Source organism: Podarcis gaigeae (genome assembly GCF_964106915.1).
Source record: "Podarcis gaigeae genome assembly, chromosome: 2".
Lineage (NCBI taxonomy): Eukaryota > Metazoa > Chordata > Lepidosauria > Squamata > Lacertidae > Podarcis > Podarcis gaigeae.
In genome coordinates this window covers 37390424-37413817 of record NC_139679.1, presented here as the reverse complement: position 1 = coordinate 37413817, position 23394 = coordinate 37390424, and the positions used below count along the sequence as shown (strand labels likewise).

The 23394-nt window shown below is 42.5% G+C and overlaps 1 protein-coding gene across 3 annotated transcripts in view; it reads left to right on the top strand.

Annotated features, from left to right (window-relative positions):
- The window catches only part of CYGB (cytoglobin), a 55539-nt gene extending 32360 nt beyond the window's left edge, over positions 1-23179 (top strand). For 2 of the 3 annotated variants that reach the window (XM_083725969.1, XM_083725970.1), the window contains exon 4: positions 20503-23179. In XM_083725969.1, coding sequence (XP_083582095.1) covers positions 20503-20554 — 52 coding nt within the window. In that variant the 3' untranslated portion in view covers positions 20555-23179. Of the gene's footprint in view, positions 1-3400; positions 3504-20502 lie in introns of those variants that run through there. The other variant, XM_083725968.1, reaches the window with a different exon arrangement.
- Positions 23180-23394: the final 215 nt, after the last annotated feature.

The window sequence follows — 23394 nt, the reverse complement described above, 5'->3', positions numbered from 1 at the left end:
GTAACATGAGGTATGACTTTACTGTGTATTTGCAGCTATTTGCATTCCCATTTAATTTGTGTAGTCCACATGACTCTACTCTCAAACAACACCAATCTCAATGCTTTTCTCTGTAAATTTGGGTTTACACGATACAAGGATAATTTAATAAATTGCACAAAATTGGGCTCCAAACCACTCCTCTCAGGGTTGCAGATAATTCATTTCTGTATTTTGAGGTTAGCCTTTTCAACCTAGCTATTTGTTTCACACAAGAATAGGGATCTTAACTCTCTTTGCATGCAAATCTGGAACCTACCAAATATCCTCATCAACATTCATACAAATATTGATCTGGATGGATAAAGTAGTAGGGAAGAAAGGTTGTTTACTGTAATTATATCTCTAGCAGCAAAACAGGCAACAGAAGGACAAATGTTTGACAGAATGTCCTTCCAGCAGCTTAACCAAGAGTGTGGGGACTGTTCCACTTGCATTGACTTTTGTCCACTGAAAGCGCCTCAAGTGACCTAAGTCCGGCTGACCTTGCAGGCTGACACTGAACGCATGGAAACATGCTGCTTGCTTCCAAGTCATCAGCTAATGGAAGTGTGAAGTGTTTCCGCTGACCTGGGTTGCTTCAAGATCAGCTCAAGTCAGAAGGAACCATACCATCAATCTGGTTGGAGTCCTCTGATCTCATCCCCTTTTGCTAGTACAGAAACAAACTGGCTTTCATAGTTACGCTATCAAGGATGCATTATATACTAAAACGCTCAGAAGGGTTTTGCGCACACAGAAAACACTTTCACAAATTAGTGGACTTGTTCTGTGATGGGAAAATGCACTGGAAAGTTTGTGTTGATGCAACATCTTATAACCTCTCTACAAATAAATCAGGCCGAATGCTCAATAAATAGTCGACGTCATCTAACCGCCCTGCAAACTTTGTGCAAACAAATCAGGATGAATGCTGAACAAACGGGTCATCTGAAGGCAACCTTGAAAATTTAGATCCAGTGTCCAGATTGCAAAGTAGCGGTCACATAGTGAGCATTCGTCGGTGTCGTATCCTTGGAAGGAAATGGTTCTCTTAGAGGAGCTTGTGCATAGTAGGGAGCAACTGCAGGAAGAGGAAGAGGAAGAGGAAGAAAAAGGCAGCTTTACAATTTCAGCCTGACAAGGGCACTGAGAGGCCAGTGCTAGCTTACATAAAATAGTCTAGTGAGCTGAAGGACATTGAGCCAGAATAGGGCATGCGCTCCAATTCAGAACGATATGGAAGTCTGTGATAAATGAAGCAATGATATCTGGAAGTGCTCTCTTCTCTCTGAGGCAAAGAGCCAGAAATTCCTAACTTAAGTCATTAACACCATGACTGATTTCAGCCAGCAGTTCTGAGAGAATATTTATGAGGGATTTTGCCTCTTCCAGTTCAGGCAAAAATATGGAGCATGCAGTCTTCAGGGTATTTATGAAGGTTCTGCTGATTTTCTTGAGGGAAGTAAATGCCATCTTTTAATTCTAAGTAAATTTCTAGTCCTCAGGAGATTATTAAAGTAAATTTGACAACTGAATGACATCTGTTTCATAAGCTGTTTTTATTTTTATTTCAAACAGCTTATGAAGAGGAAAATCTGTATTTGGGTGGTATGTCACTGCAGGTGGCAGGTGGGTCAAGGGTTCACATGCCTGAGTGCTCCTTCATCAAAAATTTGTGGAGGACAAGGCTACCAGTGGCTACCAGTCATGATGTCCTTGTATTGCCTCCAGAATCAGAAGCAGCATGCCTCTGAATACCTGTTGCTGGGGTCTGGAGTCCTGTTGTCTTGCCCAGAGGCTTCCCATAGACCTCTTGTTGGCCACTGTGAGAAACAGGATGCTAAGACTAGATAGGCCCTTGGTCTGCCTCCAGCACAGCTCTTCCTATGTTCTTAACAACACAGATTTATCATCTCATTTCTATTCAAATTATAGTAATTATTTCTAAATTTGCACATTAGCAAATGCAAATTTTATGCAAATCTCTGTCCTCCTTTGTCCTCTTTTTTTTGGCAATGCATATATTCTATTTATGCAAATCTCTGCCCTCCTTCTTTTTCTGGCAATGCCTTTCTTCTATTTTGGCAATGTGTAAGTGACCCTCACAGCAAACAGAATACTGATGCAGAAGACCCTGCTTTGCCATTTTTATATTCCTATATATGAAAAAGAATGAAAAGCTGTGTTCAACTGTCCATTTCCCCAGGTTCTGAAGGTGAACTGTTGGATGAGAGCTGTTGTTTCATTAAGGAAGCAGCTCATGAGTGGGAAATGGAGGCTCCACCCCTTCCTGGCTCTTGGCCAAGCCCTTATCCAGACAAGTGATTCCTTTCTTCCTCCTGAGTAGCTTCACATGCAGCTAGTGGGGCACTTTGGTGTTGGTGCTGAAGCTTCTGCTTGGCTCCTCATCACCTCTGCTCCTGTGACTATGGGAGAGATGGCGGGACATGTCCAGGAACCCTGGCAGCTGGTATGGGAACCTTTAATATTAGGGCAGGAATATCTGGCTCCATTGGCTGTTCAGAGTCACTGGCAGTGTGGAGATAGTCCTGCTCCCCTTGCTCATTCTCTGAGAAAACCTGAACCCTGACAGCAAGCCATCTGGAATTCTAAACATCTTTGCTTAGCTAACGATGGACTCCAGTGCAAATAGGGACTGTTCTTTTCTAGGGTTCTCTGCCACCACTTATAAGGCAGAGTTGCAATCTTCAGATGCAAGAACAACTCCTGTACCTCCTTCAAAGACTATCCAATCCAGGCTTATATCAAGAGAATCCATAAAGAACTAAGAGAAGGGCAAAGGATCTCAGCCCAAAACATTATGGGGATTTAGTTGGGAATCTCAGTGTGCTTCTGAACCAACGCCATATTCTCATGGAATATTTGTTTGCACTGCTGAGATGTTTCCAAGAAAAACTGTGGAGTGAAAACCTGTTATAATTCCATCCAAACTCACAGCAGGGATAGAAGGGTTTGAAACAACGGGATATCAAGGATCTCTGCAGGCTCCCTCAAATGTTCACACACTAAGTTTATCTTGACATGTAGGACCTCCACGACATTTCATCCATCACCCGGGAAGTTATTGACATGTTAAGTTTTAAGTAAAGAGAATATTGAGTGTTGCCAGAAGACCCCTGTAGTTTTTCAGCAGGGTTCCAGAATCCAAGAGTAGCTGAAATTTGGGTACCCATTAGATGTGAGACCCAGCTGTATTTCAGGGGAACAACTGTGTAGGTCTTTCCCATGGAATTAACAACACACTAGAAGGAGGGAGCTGGTTTTGTGGGAAAGAACTGCCCAATGGGCCCCATGACCAAGTCATTTGAACATTCTTTACGGTATTTATAATTCCAGTTATTTATTAATCGCTTTTCAGGCCGAGCCCTCACAAAGCCATACGCAGAACAACAGAACCTCAGGCAGTGTATGGAACATGGAGTAGATACAGGCAAGAGAGGTACTGAATTAGATCGCCAACATTCCTTAAGGAAATAAGAAAATTGTTTTTAATACCTTCTTGAATGACAGAACAAATGTGAACTGGAAGAGTTCCACAATTACTGGGCCACTAATGAAAAGACCCTGCCCCATGTGCTTACCAGTCTAACTGACTATACTGGGGAACACACGAGCAGGACCACAGATGAGGTTCTTAGATTATGAGCAGGGTAATATGGCTGCAGGTGTTCCCTTGGGTAATCCAGTACTAAACCATTTAGGGCCTCCAATGCTTGTGTAAGCATTCTGATATAGCCAAATGCAACTAGCACAAAACTGGTATCGTGGGTTTAGACCTTCTGTCCTCTGTTAGCATCCTGGTGGCTGTACCATTTTAAGTTTCTGAGATGGCTTCAAAGCACTGCAAAGTCTATTTCAGTAGTACGGTTTAGCCAGTTTATTTGTGGATAGGCAGCTCCCACATGAGAACATTGAAATTAAACTTAGGAATTCATCACAGATGACCAGTTAGGCACACATAGCAACAACAACATTATCTGTTACTACCTAAACATGGTGCCTGAAAGACGTCAAGGTCAAGGAATCTCAAAAATTAGGCACATTGGCATCAGAATTAGATAAATAGTCAGGTGGAGAAAAATAATTGTAAGCCTGTCAGACTTGACCATTTTGTTTTTTTCTGTTTCTGGCCAAGTTGCTACAGCAAATTCTAGCCTTCAAAAACACATTATAAAAAAAATGATAATACTGGTTTATTACTTTACAGACTTAATTGTTACTAAATAGAATCCAGATGTCTACAGCTGCCATCCCTTGTGTATCAACCTAATAAGCAAAACACATGCCACTAGGATACCACTAAGATAAAACATATGCATGTACAAAAAACATGTTTGTAAATATTACATTATCAAAATTAAAATTGGGGTGTATATATATATATATATATATATGCTTTCGTAGATTTTCACGGGTACAGGAATGCAGGTTTTGGTGTCCTCGGGTGTCTTCCCGTGTAAAAGTTGGGGTGTCTAGGCGACGTTTCGACGAAGACTTTAGCAACTAATCCACACCTAATGACCCACCTAAGTGGTACTCAGGATATCACTCAAGAAATCACTCAAGGTATCTCTCAAGTAATTAAGGAACAAAAGAAGAAAAGGCACACTAGCCTGGGAACTTCCTCTCTGCCCAGAACATTGGAGGCTAGACACCACACCCCCTCTACAGTATTTATAGGAACTCAAACATTGAGATCCCGCTCTGTTCCAGTAACAAGAAGCCGAAAGCACCAGCCTGAAGATGACGAGTGAGACCTCGTCGAAACGTCGCCTAGACACCCCAACTTTTACACGGGAAGACACCCGAGGACACCAAAACCTGCATATATATATATATATATATATGTATATATGTAGATGGTGAAAATTAAGGGCTGTCCTCTTTTCTGTTCTCCTTCCTTTCCAAAGCTGTCTGAAAGACTTATGACTTATTCACAGATTTATCAAGAAAACACAAAAGTCAAACTGAAAAATTGGAATGCATTTTTAAAAAACCCCAATGGAATTAAAAGTAGGTGGGAAGAGCAGAAACGACGAAAAAACCTTGGCTCAAGTTGTGGTACTCCCTTAGCACACACAAAGAGAGACAGCTGCTCCATGTTTCATACAGGTCTAATATCTGGATCCTAAGCCTTTTCTCTCACTCTTTCTCATATCATAAGCAACAGACATTTCAAAATGAAAATTCTTGGAAACCAGATTCCATTTATCTCTTCTGTTTCACTCTGTGCTCGGTAGATAAGTCATAGATTGCATCATGCCATGTTTACTCTGCTTAATGCCTTGCATAGTTCTCGTGGCGTGAATCTAACACACTTTGACTTGAACTAATTGGATTGTCCAAGAACCCATAGCCTGTGATTACTCAAGCAAATTACAGCACTCGGGAGGCTAGAGAACACGCTCTTTAGTGTTTTAACTGTGCAAAACAAAGTTGGATTTTCGTTCATTCAGTTCAGCCATGATCAAGGTAGGAACCCTTCACACATAATCCTAGCTAAATTGAAAATTGTAATTGCGGGAAATCTTGGGGAGAAGAAAAGGCTAATGAGTAAACCCTACACAAATCTGGAGTAGGCAGTTGGACGGTACCTTGTATGCCTCTTTCCAGCAATTCTGGCAGCCAAGCTGGTGCCCAATGTATTGCTCTGCTTTCCTTTGGACCACATTAGTGAGGCCAGGGGGAGAGATCATTTCAGTGCTGCTAATGCAGCAAAAAGAACATGTGAGGCAGCAATTATGAGTTTCCGATCTCTGCAGTCACAGCGGGTGCTGTGATTCTCCACCAGTTTGGCTTCGCCCTCAGAGGTGGACTCCATTGTCTCTCGAGACAGATGGATTCCAACTCTTTGAATTCTCAAATATTTTCCATATGTTCCCCACATGTTTCCTGTGTGTCTTTGATGCCCAAAGAGATCTGATCTCAATCTTTGAAATTGACAGTTGACATATGGCAGCATTAGATGAGATGAGAGAAGATTTAGTATTTGGCAGCTCTTATAGAATGGTATGTCATCATGGGTTTTAAAACTCTCAGCAGCGCTTTCTGCCCCAACCCGTCTGCCAATGACTTTCTATGCATCCCTTATAAAACCTTGGCCACTCTTATCAGATTTTGTAACAAATTCTAGGGAGTTCATGATTCACAAATTGGTCAACAGGTCACCTGTTGTTCCTTGATAAGCTGGTTGACTATTGAAGGGCACTAGGTACTAGAATCATATTCAACATCTGCCCTTGGTATAAGCTTTTGTGTACATGCACACGAAAGCTTATACCAAGAACAAACTTAGTTGGTCTCTAAGGTGCTACTGGACTATTTATTTATTTATTTATTTATTTATTTCGACTGTGTCGGACCAACATGGCTACCTACCTGAATCTAGAACATCTGCCCTGGTTACTGTTTTATTTCTGAGCCCAACTTAAAATACTGATTTTGATCCATTTACTGAGATATGCAGACAACAATTTCACTAGGTTGTCTTCTTCAAAGTGCAATACTTTTTCAGCAAAAGCCTCTGGACTCTGTCATGTCCTTGTGCGTATTATTATTATTACAGTGGTACCTCGGGTTAAGTACTTAATTCATTCTGGAGGTCCATACTTAACCTGAAACTGTTCTTAATCTGAAGACCACTTTAGCTAAAGGGGCCTCCTGCTGCTGCCGCGCCGCCGGAGCACAATTTCTGTTCTCATCCTGAAGCAAAGTTCTTAACCTGAAGCACCATTTCTGGGTTAGCAGAGTCTGTAACCTGAAGTGTATGTAACCTGAAGCATATGTAACCCGATGTACCACTGTATTATTATTATTATTATTATTATTATTATTATTATTAGTTTTTCTTTCACCAGACCTTCGGAGATTAGGAGTTTTAAGGATATGGCTTGTTCGACTTTTTTCCTTTTTCCCTGTGTGGCTTGATTTGCTTTTACATCTACTTTTATTTATGTTTTTCAGATATGTTAATAATTGATACTGTACAATGTATACTTTTTGAAAACTGTCCAAGCTTAAAAAGTGATACATAGATCTAGTAAGTAAACAAAACACTTAAACAAACAACTACAACTTTAATTTTAGAGTTAAAATGCCAAAAAGTCTGGTACCCCATGAAACTGCTATCCGAGAACTTGAGGGATGCCTGCATTTATTAATTACAGAGCATTTTAATTGTGCAAAGTGCTTAACAATCCGTGTTGCAGAAAAGTATAAGCAGATCCCCATTATAGCTTTCCCCTTCTTGATCTTCAGAGCTGAATATTGATCACTCATCATGAATTTATGAATGAAAAAGGTGGCTTTCAAATCAGCTTTCAGTCAGCACTGTCATCTCTGAACAGGTGTTCACTGCTGTGACTCAATTCCAACAATGCAACTAAAATTACTTACCTGCTGAGACAAATTACTTATCTGAGACATTTCCTCAAAACATCACCTGTACTGAGATGCTGAAGTATCTTACTTTGTTAGAAATAAGTAGTTAAATAGGTAATCAACTTTTTTTAAGAACCCTGTATATGAATACACAAACTGTGATTGTTGACAGCCATCAGGATTGCTAATTTCCAGACTCTGTCTGGCATCCATTGAAAGAGGCTGTCCTTATTGCTTTGCATGGGTTTTCAAAACCCTGTTCCTTTGGTTGGGATATTTTCGCACATTGCAGCTGCATTTAAACAAACAATGAAAAGGTTGGCAGCATTAAAAAATATTAGGAATGTGTTTCCCCCCTCCCCCTCATTTGTTTGCTCTTGTTTGAGGGGTGTTTGCTGCATTATCAAAGGTTTCTTGAGTGCCATTTTTACACAATCCCAGCCAGTCAGGGTTCATGGAGTTCATGTAATGATGTCATAACACCCCCACACCCCCAAAATACATGGCAGCCAATGCTTCCTGCACTGACAGGAGTAAAGGTAAAGGGACCCCTGACCATTAGGTCCAGTCGTGACCGACCCTGGGGTTGCAGCACTCATCTCGCTTTACTGGCCGAGGGAGCCGGCGTACAGCTTCCGGGTCATGTGGCCAGCATGGCTAAGCCACTTCTGGCGAACCAGAGCAGTGCACGGAAAAGCGTTTATCTTCCCGCCGGAGCAGTACCTATTTATGTACTTGCACTATGACGTGCTTTCGAACTGCTAGGTTGGCAGGAGCAGGGGCAGAGCAATGGGAGCTCACCCCGTCAAGGGGATTCGAACCACCGGCCTTCTGATCGGCAAGTCCTGGGCTCTGTGATTTAACTCACAGCGCCACCCACGTCCCTCTAGCCAGGAGTGGCAAGTAGCTAACCAGATCAAGCTACAAGATGATGCCACAAAGCCAGTTCAGGGTGAGGGCATTTCTTCCTGCCCTTACTCTTAGTGGGCAAATTCTTTTTACCTGTGTTCACTGTCCATCTCCAGTTGCCCAGCGAGGCATCATCATTATTTTTTACACATATTTGGTTCATTCCTAATTATAGTAGAACCTGCTAAAGCCCATTTCATACAAAGAAGGAGCAGTATGATGGAAATGTAACTGTTTGGTGATGTGTTGTGCGCAGTGGCGTGGTACCTAGTCCAGTGATATTCACCCTGCCTCTGCAAACCTATACACACCTTTTCTTGCTCTGCTGAAATCCCTCAGATCTCTATGACAGCCTCTGTACATGAACTGCATACAGTACTAAACGAAGCATCCTCCATGCACTCTAACACTGCTTTTTGTTTTCATGAACTGGGACACGAACACAAAAAGGCATAACAAAACGTATCCCATGTTGTTGGAAGTATGCATTAAGATCAAAAGAGTTGAAGATAGGGACAGGGCCGTCTTAACCATAGGCTGTAGGGGTTCGGGGCACCCGGGCGGCTGGCTCTCAGGGGCACTAGGCCAAAAGTCCAGGGCCCAAAAGTTGAGTCCGGGAAAGAGCCCGTCTGTCAGTCAGAGCGCCGCGACGGGCCCTTCTGCTGTAGGTGGCTCTGCGCCACGAGTTCTGGGGTGACTGAGCCAGCGAGATGCTGAGGCGCCGGCCGGCCGGCTCCGCCCTCCTGCGTGCCTGGGACTGGGCAACCGCGGGGGGTGCCGGATGGATGTTTACACCCCGGCGCTGCGTATGCTTAAGACAGCCCTGGATAGGGAACAGCTGAAGCAAGCCTAGAGCAGAATGTGGGTGCCACAGCGTGTTCAGTGACTCCTTAACACTTTGCCAATCTAGCATACAGCATGCTTTGGCTAATTTAGGTTGGTGAAGTACACTTCCCCATAGTGGTTGCAGTCAGTGGACTAGAGGGACTAGTCGAGTCCCCTAAATGTTCCCCTGGTGCCTCCTTCCTAAAGCCTGAGAGGATTCTGCTTGGCTTAGAGAGGGAGGCCAATGCTCCAACAGGGTCCAAGAGCCCTCCGGCCACATAAAGCCCTAAACTCCCTAAATTGGCTCCCAGTATGTTTCCAAGCACAATTCAATGTGTTGATGCTGACCTTTAAGGCCCTAAACGACCTCAGTCCTGTATATCTGAAGGAGCATCTCCACCCCCATCATTCAGCCCAGATACTGAGGTCCAGCGCCGAGGGCCTTCTGGTGGTTCCCTGCGAGAAGTGAGATAACAGGGAACCAGGCAGAGGGCCTTCTCGGTAGTGGCGCCTACTCCCATCAGATGTCAAAGAAATAAACAACTATCAGACTTTTAGAAGCCCTTTTTAGGGAAGTTTTTAATGTTTGATGTTTTATCATGTTTTTAATATTCTGTTGGGAGCCACCCACAGGGCAGGGTATAAATAAATAAATTACTACTACTACTACTACTACTACTACTAATAATAATAATAATAATACTACTCATATCCATGTCTAGAAAGCAGATATAATCAAAAGTGTGGCTGTGAATGTCATGGCAATGTATTAAATAATCCCATGAAAAAATCCATGAAAATCCATTAAAAAAAATTAGAAAAATGAGAACGTGCCAATCATCCCAATATCTTTCTGTGTATTGGGCAAAGTGGGAAATACTGATATTAGATTATATTTCTGAAAAACAAAAGCCTGTAGACTTAGCTGGAGATCCAGGGAAAGGAGTCAGATTATACTTTAGCCCCTGTGGGGTTATGGTCTTGGGGTTCAGTCCTCACCTAACAATGATGACTCCTCTGATGCTCGTAGAACTCCTTGCATCAAGCAGTAATCTAATTTTGTGGTTTCAAAATTAGCCTCTGCCCCTCCCAGCTCCACTAGACAAGTCATGGCAACCGCCATCTGTTTTCACATGTTATTCATCAGCACCTCAGCTGAAAAAGAAAAGAAAAGAAAGAAAAGAGAAAAAGGAACCCGATTCACCTTTCCTTGCGTCTTGTCCCTTGCAGAAGGGCACTGGGAAGACATGAAAAAGAGGCCTCAGAATGTCAGAGATGGATTTTGTAGGCAGTAACAGATGGGCATGCAAGCAATGTATGTCTCAAAATTCCACGTTAGTACCAGAGAAATCCCTGTGGAACAAAGATCAGAGGAATAGCGTATGCAAGGAGTGGGAATCAGCCCTAGTGCGGCTCACTAACACCCCAGGCTTTACCCATTTGTAGACAGGTCTTGGGAGTGTTCAGAAAGGGAGCCAAGTGCAAATATGCACTAGGAGTTTTGTCACCATCCTGTTTCCCCTTTCAGAGGCATGAGGCTTTTTCCTGCTTCTCAAGAGGTTGCTGTAAAGATCCTGTTTTCCATCTTGTTCCATCTTGTCACAAACACGTGTTGAATCTCTTTCCCCTATGAGGAAGTGTTAACAACATTTGGGCCTTTATAATTTGGGAAGGGAAAGCTAGATATTGATAAAAGAGAGAAATCCCCCCCCCCCCAATCTCTCATCATACTTGAATCAGGCCATCAAACAAAGCTGAATGTTGGAAGATTCGAGACAGACAATACTTCTTTCCCCCAGCACACAGTTAAACTATGGAACTCGTTCCTACAGGAGGCTGTGATGTCCACCAGCTTAAAGGTAAAGGGTAAAGGGACCCCTGACCATTAGGTCCAGTCATGGCCGACTCTGGGGTTGCGGCGCTTATCTCGCTTTACTGGCCGAGGGAGCCGGCATACAGCTTCCGGGTCATGTGGCCAGCATGACTAAGCCACTTCTGGTGAACCAGAGCAGTGCACAGAAACGCCGTTTACCTTCCTGCCGGAGCGATACCTATTTACCTACTTGCACTTTGACGTACTTTCGAACTGCTAGGTTGGCAGGAGCAGGGACAGAGCAACAGGAGCTCACCCCATCCTGGGGATTCGAACCACTGACCTTCTGATTGGCAAGTCCTAGGCTCTGTGGTTTAACCCACAGCACCACCCACGTCCTGTCCACCAGCTTGGGTGGCCTTAAAAAGGAATTTAGAGAAATTCATGGAGGAGAATACTATCAACGGCAACTAGTCATGATGGCTGTGTACTGTTTTGAGGTTGTTGCTGTTGTACAATCAAGCGGTATATGATTAATATATATATATATCAGAAATAAATACTTCCAGTATAGGAAGCAATATGATAACAGTCATGGGGTCAGAATTCTGAAGTAGATAAGCCTTTGGTCTGGTCCAGCAGAACCTCCTGTGTTCTTAGGATTATTATGGATGAACTTGAAGGCAGCATGAGGTGTATGGCCATTTTGACCCTTTTGCGTGTGAAAACCCCCAAATCCCCTCCAAAATAAATCACACAGGAAACAGAATATTTGTTTAGGATTTTTGGCATTAATTTGGCCACAACTTTATTGATTACAGCATGTGAGTGGTTGCTTAGGCATTGGTTCGGACTACCTGAACCTGCACCAGCAGGAACAGGACTGACAACTGGAACCTCCAGAGGTCAGTAAGGGAAAACATACTGGGGGAGCACAGAGGTGGATTTCCGCCTCTTAGCTCACCCCAGATGTTCCCAGGAACTCTGGCATGGCCCTATCCGTGAGAGGGGATCAGACAGAGCAAATCAAGCCCCTGGATTCCTTTAATGGAATTCCCTAGCAGCAGCAACAAAATTGAGGGGCAGACACAGCCAATCCATAATCCCCTCCACCAAAGAATGAACCAATGCCTAACTGCCAACCTTACAAAGTTGTGACGATTTGCTACACGGTAGGCAAAAACCAAATGGCACCAGCCAATCAGCAAAATTCCTACTGGGCTCCTGCTCCAAAAACGGACAACCCCTACATAGGCATAGCAAGGTCAAAAACACAACCTAAAATTATAGGGAGGGAGGGTGGGAGATCCACTGCATGATGCGAAAGAGGAAGACGTGTAGCCCCTTAAACAGCCCTTTATGTGCCAATGAAACCCCAACCGACAGAAATCTGCCCCAGCAACAAAGGGGCAACCAATGAGGCAAGGAGGTCATCCAGACAGGCCTGCCCCAGCAACAAGAAGGCAGTTTGGTGATCTCACTCACCGCAACACATGGCTCTCCAATGATTTGGAGAACACAATTTCTTAAGTCAGTGACTCTATAACCTTAAGTCGGACATATGCAAACTCAGCCCTCCGGATGTTTTGGGATTACAACTCCCATCATCCCTAACTAACAGGACCAGTGGTCAGGGATGATGGGAGTTGTAGTCCCAAAACATCTGGAGGGCCGAGTTTGCCGATGCCTGCCTTAAGTGTTAGTCTCTAGGATGAAGATAGTTTTTGGTCAAGCGTTCTCTGTCCCCAAAGCACTCCAGTCATTCCTATCTTATCCAGATAGGATCTGAGCTCCTGTTACATTCCTTCAGCAGCAGAATTCCCTCCGGTTTTTTTTTTGTTTTTTTTTTTTGCAAGGAGAGGAGATTTAGTGGCTCAAAGGAATTCAAAAGTGATCGCTTGTTTTGTTCTCCTTCCCCATGTGTCCCCGGTCTTGTCTTCTGCAAATGCAATAACAGATTGTACAGCCAAAACAAGTGAGTGAGTCAACAACAACATCTTGAAGGAACCATCAGGGAAGCTTAAAAAGCTGTGTAGCATTAGTAACTATCCAGTTAAACCTGATTTCTCACTTATCCCTGTAAGGCTGGGGGGGGGGGGAGTGTTTCCATACATGAATGTGCTTAATATGCAGACACAATCCTTGGGGTCCTCACCACATCCTGTGTATAGTTTCAACACAAAGAGGAAGCAGATTAACATCAAAAGCTCTGCCGAATGGCTGTGGCCAGCAGGACTTTTGTATGGATGGGAACAAGAAGGCTCCAGGGAGCCTGTATTAGCAATTTGAAAATTGTTCTCATATAAAGCACTGGTTTGAATCCAGCTAGGATCAGGTCAATTCGCATCACATGTTTTCATGAGGTTATCATCTTTGCCACAAAATTCTGCATCCCAGGCATATTCTGCCCACACATGACATCCTGCCTATTGGCTAGCAATGCTGCATGTACTAGTGCGCATCATCACATTCCCCAGAGCTGCTAACCACAGAGTGTGGGCTGAAGAGGATTCACAGACAAGGAATGTGCATCCATGCTCTGGACTGGCAAAGCCAATCATCCGAAAGCTAAGCTGATGATTGATTAGTGATCAATAAATGGAGAGGGCGTAAAGTGGGCCTCCTTAAGCGACAGGGAATAAAACAGGCATAATAATAATAATAATAATAATAATAATAATAATAATAATAATAATTTATTATTTATTATTTATACCCCACCCATCTGGCTGGGCTTCCCTAGCCACTCTGGGCGGCTTCCAAAAAAGTATTAAAATATTGTAATACATCAAGCATTAAAAGCATGTCCAAAGTCCGTCTCTGGGGCCTAATCTGGCCCACTGGTCGATCTAAAATCCGGCCCCCGTGGCAGTATATGTCCTGGGGTAAAATCCTAAAAAAAACAACTCAGCAACTTCAATCCTAAAAAAAGTTCAACAATTGTGGTCGGCCCTTCACTTCATCAAATCTGGCCCTCTTTGAAAAAAGTTTGGGCACCCCGGAATAAAAGATCAGGGTGATGTATTCCTTACTGAACTCTTCTGTTTCATTTTTTGCGTAGGTTGTAGTTCATTCCATTCCACCCACTCCCTCCAAAGCACTTTTATGTTGTCGTGTTGGTTTGCAGGACTGTTATTGATTTACTGTCCAAGGGCAGCCTGCCATTTCTGATGGGCTCTTTGCTTTAAAAACCAAACCAAACCTATAGAAGCACTCTCCTTTTTTCTCTCTCTTTTGCTGCGCTACCCTGTCATGAGACAAGAGCAAGTATGGTCATCCAAGTCGTCAATCTCGGTTGGAACCACACATGGTTCACAAAACTATCTAATTATTAGGCACGGCATTTTGGAATTTGGACCGGTGCCTGATATTCATAACTCCTACAACACTTTTAGATTGATTGATTGATTGATTGATTGATTGATTGATTTACCACCACTTTGTTTAATAAAACAAAGCCAGTTTGCATTTACAGTTTATTGGGATTAGGGGGAATTGTAGACCATGTTATCCAATGGATAGCTTTATGCAGGAGGTCCTAAGCTAGGACATCCCCAAGAGATGGTTTGGGTTATGGGATGGCATATAAACGTGTCCCTGTGCCGTCATGGGCAAATCATATGCAAATCACCATGAATGAAAAAGAAATCTGGTGAGCCCTAAGATAGTTGCGTTTTTAATCATCTTTCCTCAGTCAAGTACAGCATAAGCTGAGAACCCCAATTAAAGGGAAGAATAAATAGTTAACATATTGCATACCTTCCAACATTTCTCTGATGAAAATAGGGACGTCCTATTCAACAACAACTTTATTATTTATACCCCTCCCATCTGACTAGGTTGCCCCAGCCACTCTGGGTGGCTTCCAACATATATAAAAATATAATAAAACATTTTTTTAAAAACTTCCCTGTACAGGGCTGCCTTCAGATGTCCTATAAAGTTGACATAGTTACTTATCTCCTTGGCTTGGGCATAACTCCATACCCTCCAACATTTCTCTGATGAAAATAGAGACGTCCTACCAGATTTTTAGAAGACATCTGCAGGCAGCCCTGTTTAGGGAAGCTTTTAATGTTTAATAGACTATTGTATTTTAAAATTCTGTTGGAAGCAGCCCAGAGTGGCTGGGGAAACCCAGCCAGATGGGTGGGGTATAAATAATAAATTATTATTATTACAGTGGTGCCTCGCAAGACGAAAAGAATCCGTTCCGCGAGTCTCTTTGTCTAGCGTTTTTTTCCGTCTTGCGAAGCAAGCCCATTGACGGCTTAGCGGATTAGCGCTATTAGCACTATTAGCGGCTTTTAGCGGCTTTTAGCAGCTTATCGGCTTACCGGATAAGCAGATAAGCGGCTTAGCGGCTTAGAAAAAGGGGGGAGGGAAAAAACCCCGCAGGAACTCGCAAGACATTTTCGTCTTGCGAAGCAAGCCCATAGGAAATTTGTTTTGCGAAGCACCTCCAAAACGGAAAACCCTTTCGTCTAGCGGGTTTTCCGTCTTGCGAGGCATTTGTCTTGCGGGGCACCACTGTATTATTATTATTATTACCCTTCAACAATTCTCCTAGGAAAACAGGGATATCCTAAGGAAAAGCAGGAGAATCTGGGGTCAAATCAGGAACCGGGACGGCTTCTGTAAATTTGGGACTGTCCCTGGGAAATAGGGATACTTGTTTTTTTATATATATAAATATTTATTAAGATTTTTTGTGAAAAAAATACATAAATAATAAACAACATTGCTTATATCATAACAAAATTTCATAACTTGTTTAGACTTCCTCACGTCTCCTGCTCCCACTTACATTGTTAAAAAGTTTTTTCAAGCAAATTATCATCTTGTTTACAATCTTGTATCCACTCATTTCTCACTTATCATCAAATTCCAGTCTGATTTAGTGGTGGCCAATTATTTATGATCAAGCATCCTTCTTAACATTCAACCAAATTACAATATTTTTGTAAATAAATCTTAAATTTCTTCCAATCTTCTTCAATCCTTTCTTCTCCCAGGTCTCGGATTCTGCCAGTCATCTCCGCCAGTTGCATATAGTCTATCAGTTGCATCTGCCACTCTTCCAGTGTGGGTAGATCTTGAGGGAAATAGGGATACTTGGAGGGTCGGCTAGTGATGTTAAAATCAATACTCCACCAGACCTCAAGTATAGACACATCAGTTATGGGTGGTTTTGCAGATCACCTTACTGCCGTGTGTCATCCTGAACCCATTTTGCTTTGCTCTGAAGATACAAGTAAGAACAAAACTAAAAAGTGAGAGTCAGGATGGGTTGTGTATAATAGAAGGATTGCGGCATGTAAGAGAATGTCACATTCAAGTGCCCTCAGGCTTGTACTTAGAATTCTAAACTAAAAATAGCTGTTTCTGTTTGACCTGCAAACCCAAATTCTGCAACTTAAACAAAGCATGCAAATGGCATTGCATAAATATACCAATTTGCGTTCTTTGTTTGGATTGCAGAACATTTGCCAAAAACTGTGCAGTGGCGGACACAAAAGAATGGTTGGGAGGAATTAAGGGTGGTTCAAATCCCCTCGATGGGGTGAGCTCCCGTTGCTTGGTCCCAGCTCCTGCCAACCTAGCAGTTTGAAAGCACGTCAAAGTACAAGTAGATAAATAGGTACCACTCTGGCAGGAACGTAAATGGCATTTCCGTGCACTGCTCTGGTTTCGCCAGAAGCGGCTTAGTCACGCTGGCCACATTACCCGGAAAAAACTGTCTCTGGACAAACGTCGGCTCTCTCGGCCAGTAAAGCGAGATGAGTGGCGCAACCCCAGAGTCATTCATGACTGGACTTAACTGTCGGGGTCCTTTACCTTTACCTTTTTACATGTTACACACAAATGCATGTGCGAAGCCTTTCTCTCAGGAAAAGCCAGCCTGTTTCCCCCTGAAACTCTCCTCAGCTGCTCCCTCTCCCCCAGCAGATTTAGATTTACCATGCAAATTGCCTTCTGGCGGTTCCCTTGCTGCGAGAAGCCAAGTTACAGGGAACCAGGCAAAGGGCCTTCTCGGTAGTGGCACCTGCCCTGTGGAATGCCCTCCCATCAGATGTCAAAGAGAAGAACAACTACCAGACTTTTAGAAGACCTCTGAAGGCAGCCCTGTCTAGGGAAGCTTTTAATGTTTAATAGACTATTGTATTTTAATATTTTATTGGAAGCCACCCAGAGTGGCTGGGTAGTAGTAGTAGTAGTAGTAGTAGTAGTTTCGCCCTCTTCGTTGCTAATTTATGCAGGACATAAGTTTAAAATGAGTGGATGAGCATGATCATCTGACAGTCAATTATTGATTGGCATCCATGGAAATCCTGCACTCAATGCATTTCAATCATATGATAAATACACCGTGAGTTGGACTGCAGTTTCAAAAACCTAACCGTAGAGAGCCAATGTGGATTGTGGTTGGCATGCCAGACCAGAGCCTGGGAGATCAGAGTTCGAATCTCCACTCGGCCATGAGGCTCACTGGGTGACCTGGGGCCAAGCGCACCCTCTCAGTCTTACCTACCTCACAGGGTTGTTGTGGGGATTGAATGAGGATGGGGAGAACCAAGTATGCCAGCGTAAGCTCCTTAGAGAAAAAAGTGGGGTGTAAAAAACCAGACCCATAGCCAGCATAAATAGGTTGGGCTTCCTCAATTAAAGCAGAGCTCCAATAGCTTACGTCAATTGGGTTTTCCCCCTAGACATCCTCTTAAAGGGAAGAAAGAAAGAAAGAAAGAAAGAAAGAAAGAAAGAAAGAAAGGTTTTCTGCAGTGATACCAGGGCAGGAATGTGAACTGGCCTCGTCTGTCTCTTCTTCGTCTGCTCAGAGCAATATTGTGTATCTTGAGAAGCACTTAATATAAACTGTCAGCTTGGACTAAGATTAATTCCCCAATGTTTGGCAGCAAATAGATTAAATAGAAGGGGGGGGAGGTAATCAAAGGGTATAGACCAGGAAGCAAGCATATATTTGAAATATGGGGGGCAAATATCCAGGGACAGCTTTTAGCATAATTTCTAGAAACGTTTTTTGGTGTGTTTTTTAAAGAGTCTCTAAAAAGATGGGTTTTTGTGTGTGTGGCGCTTGGGTAGCTACGCACTTCCTGTTCTGTCCTCCTGAACAGAGAAAGCGGGTTAATGAGCAGAAATTACACAGCATCAATCTTCTCATTTCACAGAGAGATGGAGCATGGAAAATTCCATTTCTCCCCTTGTGCAAATCTCTTGCCAACAGCCCCCAAGGGATCCCAGAGTCTCCAAATATAATAAAACAATCAACCTGTAGTTTTAATTGACTCAGCGAGTTCCTTAATCCTCCTCCTCACCACACACACACACACACACACACACCAGTTCCCTTCCAAAAGGAAATATTCTTGCTTGAATTCATAATAAACTTGCCCTCATGATTTGTAGATATATGATGTGTTGATTAAAGCCATTCCTTCCCGTGCTACGAATTGGCCAGCTGAACTCGTAACATTCTGCATTTCACTATGAAGGAGTAAAATAGGACATAAGCTGTGCTAAATCTAGAGAAGGCCACTGAAAACAGTTGCAAACTTTTATCCACTTATCTAGGAGAAAAAAATACCACATATATATTGGGTCTTTCTTCTGAGTAGACGTGTGTAGGACTGTGCTGTTCGCAGTTTGTGAGTTCTCAGTTTGGGAATTTCTCTTCAAAAACAGTAGCAGACCCTTGTTTCAGACCCTCTTAAGTGTTCCTATTTTCCAGGGACAATCCCGAATTTACAGAAGTACCGGTTTCTGATTCAATCTCAGAATGTCCCGCTTTGACACCTGAAGGGGAGGGTGTTCCACTATTTTCATGGGATAAATGTTGGAGGGTATGGAGTTATGCAACCCCTGACCCAAGAAGATAAGTAACTATACAACCTTTAGAAGACATCTGAAGGCTGGAGCAACCCAGTCAGATGGGTGGGATATTATTATTATTATTATTATTATTATTATTATTATTATTATTATTATTATCATCATCATCATCATCATCATCATCATCAGAGAAATATTGGAGAGTATGTTGTTTGCTTTAAGAGTGTTTTATACCAGTCTTCAATTTAAGAAAAAAGAAAAGTTTACCACAGAAGAGACTGCTAGACTATGTGGATCTTTGATCCAATCCAGCAGGGCTTTTCTTACATTCTTATGTGAAAGCCATGAAAAACATAATTTTAACTTAACTAAGGCAGCATTAAAAACCACCCAATGAAAAGAAATGTAACTTTAAATTATATTTAAGTTTAAAAGCCAGGCCAGGGGTGAGGGTGGGGGTGGGAATGAATGAAACAACAGGTTTTCCTGTCAGGCAACCCTTTGCCACAAGTGTAGTGCCACAACTGAGGTGTCCTCCTCAGTCGTGGACCATGGTCAGCCTTAGATGGCAGGGCTATCCAAAAGATTATCTCTAAAGCAGATCTTAATTCACAGGCCATCCTCACCCCTCCTTCTCCTTGAGGAAAAAAAGACATTAGATAGTAATAGAACGCTGGGAAGAAGTGACTAGATTAATCACACTGTGATATATGATAGGGTTGCCATATTTCCAAAAGTGAAAATAGGGACACAAAAGTTGTTAAGCGTTTTTGCCAAAGTTTGCAACAATTCACCCAAAAAACAACACTTCAACTTTTGAAAATTACACCTGGACACTGTTTTTGACGGACAAATCCTGGCTATGTCCAGGAAATTCCAGACATTTGGCAGCCCTAATATAAAGGTATGTTAATGTATAATGACGTTGTGTAATAACTTGGGACCCTTTAATAATTTCCTGGGGTTTATTTATATGACCAAATTAAATTTAAGGAATTGGTATGGAACTGAAAACCTGCCCATATGTTAGCAGCCCAAAACTGAAAGAACAAAACTACTGGCTAGTTCAAGTTTAGAAAGTGGCAGAAATGCATCAACTCACAGTTGGTTCGACTATGTGAGGGAAGAAAAAGAGAGGGGAAATGTTAGAAGTTAATGGCCACCACTGATTGAATTTATGAAAAATAGATATAACATGAATAATAATGACAATAATAGATTCTTCGTATGGTAAGAGTATATTGTCAGCCCTGTATTGATTATTGGCATTGAGTGTGGATATAGATACACAGACAGAGAGAGATTTGGTATTAACATTTATTTATAAGTGTTAATGGAATGTTGAGGTGTTGAAATTACAGTGGTACCTTGGGTTAAGAACTTAATTCATTCTGGAGGTCCGTTCTTAACCTGAAACTGTTCTTAACCTGCGGTACCACTTTAGCTAATGGGGCCTCCCGCTGCCGTCGCCAAGCAATTTCTGTTCTTATCCTGAAGTACCCAAGGTACTATTTCTGGGTTAGCGGAGTATGTAACCTGAAGTGTCTGTAACCTGAAGCGTCTGTAACCCGAGGTACCAACTGTATTTTAAGCACCTTAGCTTGAAGGGACATTGCATCCCATCACCTTCCCTGACCAATATTGAATCACGCTAGTGGGTTGTCTCTGTTGCTTTTTCCTCTCAGGAGCCCCCAGGTGAAGGCGGTGACAGCGGCGGCAGGAGCATCAGCAAAGTGACAGAGCCCCTCCCGCAGACCTGAAATGCTCTGTCTCCATGAGGAAAAAACTGGCACCGGAACATGATAGCACCCAAGAGAACTACATCTGTCTCCTTTAATTACATCCCGTGTACATATTAGTGAGTGGAAGTGCTTTATGATTTCTATAGCAAAGGCCAGCAAAGCTATAGAAGGCCGGTTGTGCACAGGCACTCTCCCCGAAGTATAGACAGGCAAATTTAAATCATGTACACTGTGACGGGGGTGGGGAGGGAATATCTTTAATTTCCCCAGGGGGAAAAATAAATATAAAATAGATCAAGACTGTTAAAAGCTCATACATGTTTATAGCTCTGGAGATTTACAATTGTTGTCTGCCTTGCAGAGGACATTCCATCAAATGGCACTGAATCTGTCTGTTTCCATCTTTTGTACTTAAGGTGAGAATTTAAAGCTCTAGCATTTGCAAGCACTTTTGTGCTCATGCACCACTCATGAGTAACCGTGTCCTTGTTTTGTTCAGAACACTAGATGACGTGTGCATAAGTGCTTGCAGGACCTAGGTCCAGAATTGTATCCGCATGATCCATTCAGAGCCACGTCCTTAGGAGATGCATTTGATCACAGCATTACATAGCCTAGATTCTGCAAAATCTTAACTATGGGTCAAATTCTAGTCTTGTCTATCATTCCTGCTTATCTCTGCTGTTAACTCCTCTAGGCTGGAGTTTCTCTGGAATTATATCAACAGTGTTTCCAACGCTCACTGTTTTGTCGTGAGTCTTGTATTATCTAGTGTTTCCTCCCCCTCACAGATCCAACTCCAGGAGTCATGAGATTACAGGAGAGTCTTTCCGACGAGATTTAGCCAAAGCTTGAATACGTAAAGCGAGTGTAACCAAAAACCAAATGAGATATATTAAAAGAATATGTCGATACATGCATTTCTAGACATCTCACGAGGCCTAAGACATTCTCTCATGGTGTATCTGTGCGTCTGTGTGTGTGTGAGAGAGAGAGCGATAGAGAGAGAAAATATTTCATTATTTTTGGCCAATTCTATACTTTTTAGCTCAGATGTCAGGCCCTCTGAGTTCTATAGAGTTTAATCACATGTATGGATCAAATATGCATAGAATTCCAATCATAGTCACATATTAAGGCCTTGACCCTATGGGCAGTTATAGCTGAATAATTCCCATGGAAGTGAATGGGATTTATTCATGAACTTTGTGCATAGGATAACTGCTTCAGAGTTAGCACCAGGATTGGCTCGGTGCCACAATCAACATTTCATTCTTTTCCTTTTAATTCATGCTGGTCAGATTTTGAATGGTGCAATGTCTGAATTCCATCAAGATTGACATCTGACCCAGGAGGGGGCGGGTGGCACCTGGCTTGATTATTCCTGTGCCTTCAGTAGGCAGTCGATCTGCAAAAATCAGCAGGTGACATGTTTCTTCATGGCATGCAGATGAATATTGTCCCCTGATCATGTTTGACAATCAGTCTGTTCTTTAAAGACACAAGACCAGGTGTTGTTAAAAGAAGAAAGAAAAAAAGCTGGCAATGCTACAAGCAAGCCACTTTATTAATATTTACATATTAAGCAACAACAACATGATCAGATAAGGACAAAAGTGCATTAGCAGGCCACTTCCTTAAAAATAGCCTTATTCAAAAGCTATGACCTTTGCAGTTGAGATTTGAAGCTGATCCAGAATTAAAGTATGATCCTATGCCACAATCTAAATGTACTTTAAAGTTAATTTTCAAAGCAGAAAAAGATAGTATTTTTGGAAGAGAGACATACACAGTAACTGGTTAGCCTTTTAAGCAATATACTTCAGAATGTGATTTTCCAACCCCATGAATTTCAGTCCATAACATCTCTTGGCTTCTCTCTCTCTCTCTCTCTCTCTCTCTCTCTCTCTCTCTCTCTCTCTCTCTCTTTAATGGCAATGAGAAAAAGCCTGACTGTTATATTTTCCATAAACAGAAAGTGATTGTCTCTCTGTCTAATATATCCATATCTATCTATGTACTTTTGACGAGAGAGATTTTATTACACGTGAGAAAGAAACAGCCAAGCAAGGATGAAAAGCAAAAAGCAAAAGAACTCTTATGTATGGACGTCATCTTGTCTGTTGTAAACTGGAGGTAGAAAATTAAGAGCAGCGGAAGGGCAGCCTAGGTATTCGCTTATGTAAGCAGAAGGTAAGGGAACAATTGGATGTAGCTCTTTGCTGACTCTCGCCCAGTCAACTCCATCCCTTCCAAGCCTGTTCTAAACAGTAGGGTCCCTCGGGGGGGGGGGGCAGGAAGCTGTTTTATCATTTGAATTGTCTGTTAAAACTGCCATTCACCCCCCCCCCCGCCCCCAAATGGCACTGTATAAAATAATAAATATTAATACCTATGATTTAACCGTGTATTTTATAAAATAGGCTTTTGGTGCTATGAAAAGTGATTTGTGAACGTTTTCCTCCTTATCGTACGAGATCCTCTTGTCTACTCTCCGACGTACCGATGGATCCCTGTTGTAATTTTCCTCTGCATTATTTGTATGACAATGTATGCTGCCAATATGCTGTCTTGTGGTTTTATTTAATCTTTATACATGTGTTCCTTGTTATAAGTGTCACCATTCTGTGTTTGTTGAGTCTGCCTATATAGTGCAACATCATATAGTAAGATAAGGTAAGGTAACCCAAGTGGTGTAGTGGTTAAGAGCAGTGGACTCGTAATCTGGTGAACCGGGTTCACTTCCCTGTTCCTCCACATGCAGTTGCTGGGTGACCTTGGGCTAGTCACACTTCTCTTAAGTCTCTCAGCCTCACTCACCTCACAGAGTGTTTG